At 38.3% G+C, this 14,015-nt stretch overlaps 1 protein-coding gene across 1 annotated transcript in view; it reads right to left on the bottom strand.

Moving 5' to 3' along the window:
- Window positions 1–14,015, bottom strand: part of LOC105832213 — a 275,864-nt gene that overhangs the window by 33,156 nt on the left and 228,693 nt on the right. Inside the window, 1 exon segment of the mRNA XM_036292296.1 lies at window positions 4,442–4,542. Within this exon segment, the coding sequence (XP_036148189.1) occupies window positions 4,442–4,542 (101 nt within the window).

Here is a 14,015-nt window from a genome sequence, read left to right as displayed (position 1 = left end):
GTAGACAGAATGAACTGTGTGAAAGCAACGTGACTACTCTAATATTGCGCAACTGTTAGATGAAAACTAATACATATAGGGATGCAAATAATATAAATGTATAGTATTATAATATAGATAAAATATAACATACATAATATACACATAGATGATTGAAAATTTATCTTAATTAAAAAAAATTTTTTTTTTTTTGAAAAATGAAAAGCGTAGTTAAATGAAGGTATTTCGGCTGTAAAACTTTTGTATAAAACATTTTTTAATATTTTGTTTAGTTTACGAGATATAGCGAGAAAAGGTAAAAATATCTCAACCTTTAAAGGGTAATTTCACTTCTTCAAACCGTTAATAAACCCAATCGAAAAATTTTCTAATTTTAATGAAACTTGGCATAAATGTAGAGGGAGTAGATATATTAATTTAGAAATGTTTTATTTTGGTTCAAAAACGGTTTGAAGGGGTGAAACCACTTCAAAGTTGAGACATTTTTGCATTTTCTCGATATATCTCGTAAACTAAACAAAATATAAAAAAATGTTTCATACAGAAGTTTTACGGCATAAATACTTCTATTTAACTATGCTATTTATTTTTTTCAAAAAAATTTTTTTTTCAAAGAAAAAAAATTTGTTTTTAAAAAAAAATTTTTTGAAAAAATAAATAGCATAGTTAAATAGAGGTATTTATACTGTAAAACTTTTGTGTGAAACATTTTTTAATACTTTGTTTAGTTTACGAGATATGTCGAGAAAAGACAAAAACTCAACATTTTTGAATGGTGGTTTCAACCCTTTAAACCGTTTATAAGCACCAACTCTTAATTTCTAAATTTATGTATTTACTTCTACATTTATGCCAAGTTTCATTAAAATCAGAATTTTCGGGTTCGCGAGGTTCCCTTGTTAGATTTATCGAAGCAACAGTATATTGAATTACGACAAACTTTTATTGAAAACGGTACGAATCAATGGCAATCTTACTATGAAATACAGCAGACAAAATTAGAATATTATCCGCTGGAAAATAAAATAACGGTTACCGAAAGTTTAGCTTGATTGAACTGCAGGCTCTTCTTAGTCTCACGATCATGAGACTACTTCAAGTTTGCAAAGTGGATGTGAATCTATGTGCTAATTTAACATTGATATGTAAATGGGGTTTCGATGGCGCGTCCAGCCAAAGTATGTACAAACAACACTTTGTAAACGAAAATGCATCGGATAGTACCGTTTTTATGACTAGTTTTGTCTCAATTAAATTAGTGAATGGGTTAAAAGATGTATGGGTGAACGAATATCCATCTTCCACCAGATATTGTCGTCTTATTAGGTTTGAGTTTATCCATGAAAATGCAGAGATTTTGTAAAAAAGAATATGAAAGGATGCAGCAAGAGATAAACAATTTAGTACCAACTAAATGCCAAAATGTGATTGTTAATCACGAAATGCTTTTTACAATGATAGACGGCAAAGTATGTACAATTTTGTCAGATGTAACATTATTTTCGTCATTGTGTTATCTCTGCGGCGCAAAACCGAGTGAGATGAACAATATTAACAAAGTTATAATGAAAGACATTGATAAAAAAGCATATAATTTTGGCATATCAAACCTTCATGCAAAAATTCGATGCATGGAGTTTCTACTTCATATATCTTACAATTTATCTTTTAAAAAATGGGCTGTACGCGACTCGTCTCTGAAAAAACAACAAATTGCAACAAAACAGAAAATTCAGCAACAATTCAGAAAAGAAATGAATTTGCTTGTAGATGTTGTCAAACAAGGTTCAGGACTGATAAATGATGGAAATACTGCAAGAAGATTTTTTTCGGACATAAAAACAACCTCAAGAATCACTGGATTAAATGAAACACTAATAAAAAAATTTGCTATCATTTTACAAGCAATTTCTAGCGGAGAAATGGTAAACACTAAAAAATTTGGTCAGTTTGCGATGAAAACAGCAGAACTATTTGTAAAAGATTATGGATGGTATTATATGTCCCCTTCTGTTCACAAGTTATTAATCCAATGGAGAAGCAATTATTTCGCATTTTTCAATTCCTATCGGGCATTTGTTGAAAGAAGCAAGCGAAGCGCGGAACAAAGAATTCAGGCAATATAGGAGAGATCATACTCGCAAAATTAACAGAACGGCTACAAACAGAGATCTTCTTAACCATCTTTTAATCACATCTGATCCATTTATTTCGAGCTTACGATCAAAATGTAATGAAGGAAAAAAACAAAATTTGTTTGCCGAAACTCGAGAGCTCTTAAAATAATTATTTTAATAATTATTTCTCTGCCTTTTCTTTTTATATTCCATTAAAGTATACCAGGATGAGTTTGGAGTCAATAAATACTGCGAAAGTGACGAGTCGAGGGGTCTCATTTCTGTGCAATTTATATATATTTTTATGTTTATTTTGAGGCATATATTCGTGTTTCACACACACACACACACACACACACACACACACACACACACACACACACACACACACGCACGCACACAAGATATGCAAAATCCGACCGTGCAACCTCCTCGTGGTGCATATTGGTTAATACTAATGCCGGCGGTGCTAGCGCGTTTTTACAAATTGTTGTTAACAATTAGTGTTTAATGCAATATTGCAAACAATTATTTAAATTGATCAGGTACATACTTTCCAATGTATGTATATTATTTCGCTTTAGTTATTATATTTTAATTTTAAAAGTGCGATGTCCGCTTTTTCCTATGCCACTGTGCGCCGACCGGAACGGCCCGCGTGCCTAACTTTTCGCACGCGAATTTTGGCTGCGCACGAACGACCGGACTGGGCGTCAGACGTGCTCGACGGCACGTCAACTCGCGAAATTCATCAAAAACAGTCTTAATTCATGCGCGAAAAGACGACTAGCTCACCTAACGGCAGAAGGGCAGGGTCTAAGAAAGGGGCATATGCTACACGAGAGCGCAGAACGCGACAGAAGATCAAATGCTGACAAAGCAGATAGAATTAACAAAAATAACGTTTATTACAAAAAAAGAAAATGAATGAAAGGACAGAAAATAAAAAGTTAATTTTATTTTAATTTTATTTAAGTTAATAAGGTTTAACATACCAAAACGCGGAAGATAGTCGCACGCGCCAAACGATACGTGCGCACGCTGGCTCGATGGCTTCGCTCCATTCGCGCACGACCTTCCTCGCGCGCGATACACTTTGCTTCGGGCGGGCGAGATGTGCCGACAATCCCGGCAACTGCAATAGACCGCAAACGCGATATCCGGCCCGCAACGCTCGCATTTCTCGAAACCGATTTCGACACGAAGTTACTCGCGCGACGCGACACTCACGTACGAGATTCGCGGGGACTATTTTTCCCACGCGGCGCTACGCGGCTCGCACGGACGAGGGCTTTGCAGCGCACGCGGTTATATATATAAAGAGACAGAGCTATAAATATTTTATAAATCATAAAGATTTATTAAAAATATAAGAAATATGTATGAAATATTATATTTATTGTAAATATTTTTTTTACTTACTACAATATTAGACAAAATATTTAATCAGGCCGAATGATCAAGCCGTCTCAGAAAGAATTATAGGTATTTATGAATTATAAGTATTTATAGTATTCATTTATAGGTATTTATAAGTTTAGATGCAATATAATAATTTATATATTATAAAACATAAATACACAATTTGTTTTATAATGATATTATTTTGATTAACAAGAGAAAGAGCAAAAGAAAATAACCATATTTAATTTAAAGTTTGAGGCAAGTCTCCGATTAATCGGAAAACCGCCATTAATTTACACAAGTGCGCATCCTCGGGAATGTTTCACCTTACATCTTTACATTATGTATAATGTGATCTGCAAATGTATGCCGTGAAATTTGCTTTTTGTTTTTGCTCATAGGCGCCAAAATCACTCATGAGGAAATCTTGAGAATACAAAAATTGTTTGAATGAAACTTGTAATAAATTTGTTTATTTACCTCTTCTACGCATAAACGTAGAGGGAGTAAATAAACGAATTTATAAATTTTCAGTAATGGCCAAAAAATGGTTTGAAGGAATAAAATACCCTTCAAAAGTAGAGAACTTTTTAAGTTTTTTTCGAAATATTCATCGTAAACTAAAGAAATATTGATAAATGTTTTATACAAAAATTTTATAATAAAAATATTTCTATTTAAGAGCGCTATTTATTAAAAAAAAAATTATTTTTAAAAGTTTATCCCCCTTTATACTTTATATGTTTAATACAAAATTATATTTCCATAAAGTATTTTTATTCTGTTTGTGCCCCCCTCCCACTCCCGAAGGATGTGTTCAATAAATTTCGCTTCGCGTGGAAAGTCAAAAACCCATGTGAAACAAAACGATTATTGACCTCTTCACGAATCGTACATACCATATTATAAAAAATACTTACTTTGTTCTTTGGTTTAATAGTGCATTATTACAGTCTTTGGCTGACACATTTTCCTTCGCCTGTTGAGTGTTCTTCAACTGCGGCAAAATGCTTTTCAGCACCTACACACATAATAATTTTTAACATTTTGTTAACAAAAATTGAAATTTTGAATTATTAAGAACTCTGATTAAAAAATTCTTATAATTTCTCAAAATATTTCAATAACTTTTTCGTATTTTAAATTTGTGAAAATTTTATGTTTTTGAAAGAAACCTTGAAGCTCTTGAAGGTCTTGCTGCAGCCATATTGAATTTGTCAGAGGCGAGAAATGATATGTTAACAATTCAATTTTTGCATCCGTGCTATATCAAAATTATTCACTATATCCTACCAAGTCTGTAAATATGAAACCGGAATTTGCCCATAGATAGCGCTAGCTGTCAATGTAGTTACTGTCAAACCGCATTATTGGCGCCATTTTTTTGTTTTGACATCTGATAACAATTTTCAACTCACAACAATACAAGTTTCATACAACAGCATAGTTTTTAATAGCGTTGACCATGTCGAATTTTGTGTCTGAAAACTACGATTTGCGGACAGCATTGATTTTCTGTTACCATTTGAAGAAAACTGGTGCAGAATCGCATCGAATGCTTGTCGAAGCTTACGGTGAGCATGCTCTTCGTAAATTACAGTGCTTTGAGTGGTTTAAAAAATTCAAAAATGGCGATGTTGACGCGAGAAATGAAGAACGTGGAAGACCACCGAAAAAGTTTGAAGACAGCGAATTGCAAGCATTGTTGGATGAGCATGACGCTCAAACGCAGCAACTCGCGAATCAATTAAATATGACACAAGAAGCCGTCTTCATACGTTTGAAAGCCATGAGAAAGCTCCAAAAGATGGGAAAATGGGTTCCACATGAACTGAATAAAAGACAGCAGGAAAACCGAAAAACCACTTGCGAAATGCTGCTTGCCAAATATAAAAAATGTTATTTCTCCATCGAATTGTGACTGGCGATGAAAAGTGGATATATTTTGAGAATCCTAAGCGTAAAAGATCATGGGTAACTTTAGGCAAACCATCGACTGCAAGGCCAAATCGCTATGGACGGAAGACAATCTCTGTGTTTGGTGGGATCAGAAGGGTGTGATCTAATATGAGTTGTTAAAACCTGGCGAAACCGTTAATACTGAACACTACCGACAACAAATGATCGATTTGAATCAAGCTTTGCGTGAAAAACGACCAGAATATCAAAAAAGGCAACACAAAGTGATTTTGCTTCATGATAATGCACTACTGCAAAACCAGTCAAGGAAACGATTGAGGCGTTTGGTTGGGAAATACTTTCGCATGCGGCTTACTCACCAGACTTGGCTCCATCCGATTATTACTTATTTGCATCGATGGGACACGCACTTGCTGAGCAGCGCTTCACATCAGCGTACGAAAATGTACGAAAATGGCTCGATGACTGGTTTGCCTCAAAAGAGGAACAGTTTTTTTGGCATGGCATCACAAATTGTCAGAGAGATGGGAAAAATGTATAGCTAGCGATGGGCAATACTTCGAATAAAATATTTTTTATCATTTTCATACAATAAACGTGTATTTTTTATATAAAAATTCCGGTTTCATATTTTCATACCTATATAGTGTAACTTGTACAAAATCTTCAAAATATGGCGAACGCTAGTGATTATTATATACATAAAAAAAGCACATTTCTCTCTCTCTCCCTCCCTTTCTTTCTCTTTATCTCTCCAACAGAGAAAAATCAGTTTTATATCACATTTATTTTACAGTTATATAATGATTATCAACAAAAAAGAATAGTATTCACTATATTTTATAAGTGTATTGAAGTGATCTTATGTATTATTTTAATTTTTGTGGTAAAAGTACAAAAAAAAGATAACACTTCATCGATTTTTTCTTTTTGAAATATGCTATAAAGAAGAAAATTCTAAGTAATTTTTTCTTATACAACTGAGGGTTGCATATATTTAGTTTCGGAGATATTTTGACTTTAATGTTTTAAAAGTGTACATGTTATAAATGAGTCTAATCCTGATAATCAAATATGCTTTTTTAATATTTATTGTAACATATACATTAGTATATGGTTTCACGTGGAAAGTTATAAATCCATGTAACGCAAAGAATGCGTGGCCGGGGTGCAAAGAGGATGGCAAAGCCCTTTTCTCTACATCACCGTATAAATAATTATAACATCTCCTATCTCCATGGCACTATCTCCATGACATCCTAACAATATGGAAATAAATCTCATTTTACAGATAAATACAATAGTTACATTGCAGAATTTCTTTTTAAACAAAAATTTTCACTGAATAGAAGCATTTTTTATGTTAACGCAATACATTATACACCTACATTTTAATAAAAACAATTTTAACAGTATATTCAAAGGTTGTGCATTTATTTATTTAATATATGTATAATGTACGCTTCTATATAAAAATGGAGTTAAGTTCATTGTAGCATACGTATGATTTCAAAAAAACCTTAAAGTCGAATATCTCCAAAACTAAACGACCTCGTATAGTTGTATAGCAAAAAGTTGCTCAGAATTTAATTCCTTATAACATATTTTAAAAAGAAAAAAATCGGTGAAATGCTTTATACACTTCAATATACACTCCAATTTATTTTTATTTGCAAATAGTACATAAAATCACGTCGTCAACGACATTTTTCGTCATAAATTCAACATGGCTGCGGTGAGGAGCCTTAAACTAACTCTTTCTCGTTCTCTCTCTCTCCCTCTCTTATTCAAATTTTATAAATTTTCTTTAGAAATAATGATAACAGGCTCACAAAACAATACTCTGCGCCAGACCAGATTATTTCCATGTATTTTGGTCCGCTAAAAACGAATCTGATGTCAGTTTTGTTCCACCACATCTCAGTTTTTTTTTCACCCTCAAAAAGCACCTTAAAAACCATAAAATCAGGGATTTTTACTTTTACTCTTACAAACATTAAACTTTGTGATTCAATATATTTTAACCATTTCTGATTTTAGGGACCTCAAAATAAATGTTCCATAACCTGATAACCTATTCTTCGAGATTCAATAAATAATAAGCTTGCGCCGTCACGTCAGATGGCAGCATCTATCGATCAGCGTTCGCGTGGATCGCGGAGCGCCACGATGTGTGCACTAGCGCGTGCGCCGTGTTGTACTTCACTTCGTATGTGCTTTTGCTTCATGGCGGCTATTCGCAATATACGTGACAAGTATTGTGCATATTTTCCATGTTTTCCCAGCGTGTGGACTTTCAGCAATCTCTTGACTTATTACTGTAACCAGGATCACGATATCTGATGACAAGACTCATTTCGGACAATCTCGTGTACATCGACAACGACCACTCAGACTTATCACGTAAAGCGCACGCCGGCGCCACGTGGAATACACGGGCGCTATCATCACCAGGCCGATATTCAATTAATATAATTGACCCGTGCGTGTGATTAAAAACTGCTCATCAGTGCAAGACACTCATTTTCCTCCAGACATTTCAAGTGTGTTATCTCATTTTTCGATCTGTGATACAATAATAGCTCAGACTCGCTCTGAGCATTGCGTGTGAATTATATATTAAAATCAATTCTGTATTACTTCTTTGAGTATTGTGTCCATGACGTCCTCTCACCATGCTTCCATCACGATCTTGTTACGCGCACACTTATTAGTTACGCGCAAACTCCATTACCCCATAATCCCGGGGATTCGATGCAAACGACGAAAAAAATTCTAACATGATACTGTAACTTTGACGTTACAATCATTTCTAGCATCCTCTGAGGCAGCAGGTTTTTTAATTCCGATGCAAGAATTAAAGATTTGAGAAGATTCTACTTGATAGGTTAAACGATTTCCTAAAAAATTCCCAATACGGGATGTTCTTTATTTTAAGAAATCAAGAATTTTCACCATATCAGTTACTAAATCTGTATAGTCTTCACTTCTGTAAATACTCAAAAAATTTTGGACTACCTTCTTAAAACTAAGCCATGCAGTTCGTTTATCGGCATTCGTAGTGTTACACGCGCGCCGCGGAAGGGAATAAAACACACTTTTACTCGAAACGTAAGACATTATTCGGAGTAAAGGAATACACGTCAATTTCAGTGCTAGACCGAAATTTAACTCATTGTTTATTTGCGTTGTCAAGCCCAAAACAGCTGACAACTTCCAAAAATCAATATATTGATCGGCCAGGACAGCTGACTGATCTAACGGATGCAATAACAGTATCAAGAAATCCTTGATTTTTTAAAATAAAGGGCATCCCGTATTGGAAATTTCCTAGAATGTTGCTTTATCCTATCGAATAAAATTTCATCAGACCTTTAATTCTCGTATCGGAATTAAAAAACCTGCTGCCTCAGAGGATGCTGGAGATGATTGTAATGTTACAGTTATAGTATCATGTTGGAACCTTTCTCATCGTTTGCATCAAATCCTTGGAGTTATAGGATAATGAAATTTGCTATTAATGAGTTATCAGGTTATGGGGCATTCATTAGAGGGTTCTAAGATTAGAAATGGCTAGTTAAGAAATATATTAGATCACAAAGTTTAATGTTTGTAAGAGTAAAAGTCAGAAATCACCGATTTTATGTCTTTTTAAGGTGTTTTTTGAGAGTGGAAAAAACTCAGATGTGGTGAAGCAAAACTGACACCAGATTCGTTTTTTAGCGGGCCAAAATATATGGAAATAATCGGAAGCGTTCCAGATGCGCACAGTAATAAACGGACACAGTAGGCTGAGTGAAACGAACACAGTAACAAACGGACACAGTGCAAAACGAACACAGTAACAAACGGACACAGACCAAATGCGCACACTGCACATGCGCGCGGACCAAATGCAATCCATATACATTGCAAGCAGAGTAAAGTCTACATAGATTAGCGACTTGGACGGTGGGTGCGGAAGGGGGGCCAAAGACCCCCGTGTGTGTGTGTGTGTGCGTGCAAAGCATTCACTGCATCACATGGGTTTGCGACTTTTCGTGTGCGCATGTGCAGTGTGCGCATTTGGTCTGTGTCCGTTTGTTATTGTGTCCGTTTATTACTGTGTCCGTTTATTACTGTGTCTGTTTGTTACTGTGTCTGTTTCTTACTGTGTCCGTTTGTTACTGTGTCCGTTTGTTACTGTGTTCGTTTGTTACTGTGTCCGTTTGTTACTGTGTCCGTTTGTTACTGTGTCCGTTTATTACCGTGTCCGTTTGTTACTGTGTCCGTCTATTACTGTGCGCATCTGGGACTTACTCAAATAATCTGGTCCATAGCACAGGGTACCAGGATACTTTTTGTGGGCCTGTGTAATTGAGTCAAATATTAAAGAAAAGTATTACAAGTGTCTGACGCTGATTTGATTCTCCTTAAAATATGTTGTTAAACACACAATTCTAAGAAACGTATTTTTTTATGTGCAAAATTTTATGATTAGAGAATAAAACAGTCCTATGAAAAAAATTGATTTTTCTCTTTCGAAGCGAATATCGTCGAAAGTATAAAAGATAGAAAAAAATTTTTTCATAAAAGTTTACCGTTTTAAAAGTACTTTAAAAAGTTGTAAAAATAATTTTTTAAATAAAATACCCCCACTCTTATTTTTACAAATAAAAAATTTTTTTTTGCTAAATTAAAGGGTTTCTTTTTTCTAAATTCAACCATGTATATTAAAGTTATGTTATAAAATATTATATTCAAGAATTAACTCTTCATATATATACTGGATGGTTACTACCCATAATTAAAATTCAGTGCTCTGTATCTTTTAAATACCGTAATAAATGGAACTAGTGTTACAATATAATTGTAGTTTGGGATTTTATCTATGTTTTGATTTCACACTGCTAGCAAAATAAGCGTTATTTAGCTTACGACACCCATCTGAAGTGAATGTTAGGTGTTTACTAGAGTGGGTCGAAAAATAAAAATATTTTCTGATCAAATTGTAATAGTGCGGAAAACTTGCCCACTTATATCAGTAATATCTATGCAAAAGTTCAGCTCGATCGGATAATATCTTCTGTTCTGAACTTAAGCTTGAAATTTTGATATTTTAGTCGAAAACACAAAAATGTACATTATAGCAAAATTGTTTGTCGTTATTGTTGCGTCTCGAGGATTGTAATACGATATAGAGTCATTATTTTGTACTCGTAATCCGAATTAAAGCTCTTGTGGAGCGCGGGATTGAAGAAGAAAGGGACGGGCAAAATATAAAAAATTTGCGTTTTATTATATAAATTTGCGTTAATGTATAATATATATTTCTACTTCCAGACTGACTTCTAATCTTCGAGATATTGTGAGGTATATACTTAGTTCATGTACCGTTGTGGTTTTTAATTAAGATGAACAATTCAATTGCACATGGATCCAAACACATTTTCGAGATCATTCGGCGATCAAAATATCTGCCTATTAAATACCGGTCAGTGGTCAATGCTTCAATAACACGCAATGCTTTCTTTGCACTGCCAGAGAACGTATTGCTCAGCATGATGACAGACCAAACATCAGATATTCGCAAAAATGCGATACGTAAAATACTTCGAGCACGAGAGAATGTACAACACAATAACAGTGGCACAGTGCAATACAACATTATCTTTTTCTAAATTTTAAGGCGATGGATTATGTTGAAATGATTGATTGGGATGGATCAGATGTATTAATAACAGAACCTCCAGTTCTGAGAGCTCTAAGTGTGCCGTGAGTGTTGAAGCGTGGTTAGCAATCTTGAGAGAGGCGACCCGGCCACGAGCACTAGCTTATTATGTCCGCACGCATCAAATGCGTGAAACACAGCACGACGGCCGGTTCGCCGCGTTCCATTGAGGGCACGACAGTCAGTTCAAGCTGAGAGTCGTACGAAACCGTACCTGGCGGATCGTCACTCAACTATCGTGTCGCATTATCTCCAGCTTTCCATGGCGTATTCGACAAGGTCGATTATTTAGACCTTACTGCTTGTAGTGCACTTGTGTTACGAATAAATTATTGACCAGTCAACACCTAGTTCTTGCATCTCCGTTTTATTCACGCGAGCTTGCGTAAAATCGGAGCGGCGTCTCGAGAAATCGCAAACATTTGGTCCTTCGAGCCGGATACCTTGGAAGTCTTCACTGCAAGTGAGATAGCCGCATATAACATAAGACTTGTGAGTTAGTTAACTACACCAGATCCATGGTAGGTTACGCCCTTACTCCAGGCAACATTTTGAATTGCGACCGAACCGTACCCGCATACGGTCAGTAGACATTATCTTTGACCGGAGTTCTTGATCGCGGAACTGACTCTGTGTTAATTCATCCGGACGATCGCGGTCGCCACGTGATTTCGGCGTGTCGCTCGTGTTTCCGCAGTTCGGTGCCTAACCGCGCGAGGCTTTTCTGCACCACCAGAGTCGCCGGTATTGCAACGTTCTTGATACGAGCCGGCCACTGAGCCGCCACGTGACGTACGCTCACCGGTGCCTGAACATGGAAGCTGAGATTAGGAAACAAACTGCTACCGCCGGGTACATTGCACGATTCTGGGAGAACCTCCTCAAAGTCGGGAGGGAAAAATTAACCCGCACATATTTCGTCACGCGTCTCGAATTGCTTGAATCGTACTGGGCACGTTTTTTAACCACTCATGAGGAACTCCTGATGCTTGACAAGGCCGAAGATTCTGACTACATGAAGCACGACGTATTCTCCGTAACGGAGACTAATTACGTTGACACGAAGTCACGCATCACTTCCGTGCTGCCACCACCAAGATCGACTGAGACAGGAGGAGGGGCATCCGAAACCGATCTGGTGCTCCGACAGTTCCAGCTACCCAAGATTGATGTGCCCACGTTTAACGGAGACCAGAAAGATTGGGAGGGTTTTCGTGACCTATACAAATCGCTGGTTCACGACGTCGTCGGTCTTGCCCCAAAAACTGCAGTATCTAAAGGCTAACTTAACGGGGCAAGGCGGCGGAGGCAATCGCTAACATCAAGATGTCCGTACAAGGATATGCCCTGGCGTGGAAGAAAGTCACCTCCCGCTACGACAACCTTCGCATACTACTCGCCACTCACATGAGCGTGTTGCTGGAGGCCAGCCCGATGCAGAAACAGTCCGCCGCAGAAATAAACCGCTTGATCAGCGTGGTAAACCAAGCGCGACGCTCATTTCGAGCGCTCGGTCGGCCCGTCGATCACTGGGGCGACTAGTTCGTGCACATTCTTGTCGAAAAACTGGACTCGTCAACGCGAGTCTTGTGGGAATCATCTCTTGACTCAAGTCAGGACTTTCCATCCTACGAGGTCCTGCGAGATTTTCTGCTAACTCATGCGCGCGCTCTCAAGGCTGCAGAACCGTTGATGACAGCATTACTTACGAATTCGAAGGGCAAACGCTCCAAGGGTCGAAATGACGCCTCCTTGAATGCCACAACGGGCCGCGATGAGCGAAGCCCCGCTTGCACATTGTGCCGGGAGCGCCACCCCTTGCGCACTTGTGCGAAGTTCTGGGCGCTTCTCGTCGAATCACACCGCGAGCAAGTCAAGAAAAGGAAGGTTTGCTTCAACTGCATGGGCCATGGACATGTTGCCCGTCAGGCAATCGCTCTCGGTACTGCGGAGAGGCTTACCACTCACTGCTGCACCTGCCCGGGACGGAGACTGCACCCTCCAGGATGGAGAAACCGGCGGAATAAAAAAAAATTGACACGGCTACGCTGGGTGGCTTCGGCACGGCAGATCGTGCCGAAAGCGTTGACGAGCTGCATTTCAGACACGGTCTTGCTCGCCACGGCTAGCGTCAAGCTTTACGGGGAGTCGGAACGAATCGTGTCGGTGCGCGCCCTGCTGGATTGCGGATCTGAGGTGTCTTTCGTGTTGGAGCGCGCGGTCCAACTGCTCCGCTTGCGCCGGAGGAGCGCGAGCGTGATGGTTTTCGGTCTTCAGGGCTCCCGGAAGGGCGACCAGTTCGATGTCGCTGATGCTCGATTCGGAGAGATCGTCGTCCTTGCGTATTGCGCTCCCGCGGGCGTTGGTGCTGCCCTGAATTGTGTCGCGCGTCCCGAGCCATCTCATACCGCGAGCCGATTGGCCTCACCTTCAGGGTTTACAACTAGCCGATCCTGAGAGAACACGGTCCCCATCCCGGACGACGCGGATTGCGAAAGATACTTTGCGGAAACACACGCTCGTGATCGTGAAAGACGCTACATCCTGCGCCTTCCCCGGAAACGAGGTCTCTCAGCGACTCTTGGGAAAACGCGGAGTGGAGCACTCACCCTGCTCCGGGCCACTGAACACCGCCTGGAACGGAACCCACCGCTCAGGACGCAGTACAGGCAGTTTCTCGGCAGTTTTATACCTGTCACTGGGCCACATGAAACCTGTCCCTCGGGGCGACAACAAGCGAGACGTCTACCGCATCATGCGGTCGTTAAGTCTACTGACCCTGAGGGTAAAAATCCGTGTAGTCTGCAACGCGTCGTTTTGTTCCTCGAACGGTCTCTTACTTAATGACAGGCTACTCACAGGGC

This window comes from Monomorium pharaonis, chromosome 9 (assembly GCF_013373865.1).
Source record: "Monomorium pharaonis isolate MP-MQ-018 chromosome 9, ASM1337386v2, whole genome shotgun sequence".
Taxonomy (NCBI): Eukaryota; Metazoa; Arthropoda; class Insecta; order Hymenoptera; family Formicidae; genus Monomorium; species Monomorium pharaonis.
The sequence above is the reverse complement of the archived record's forward strand: the minus strand, read 5'-3'. Positions and strand labels throughout refer to the sequence as shown.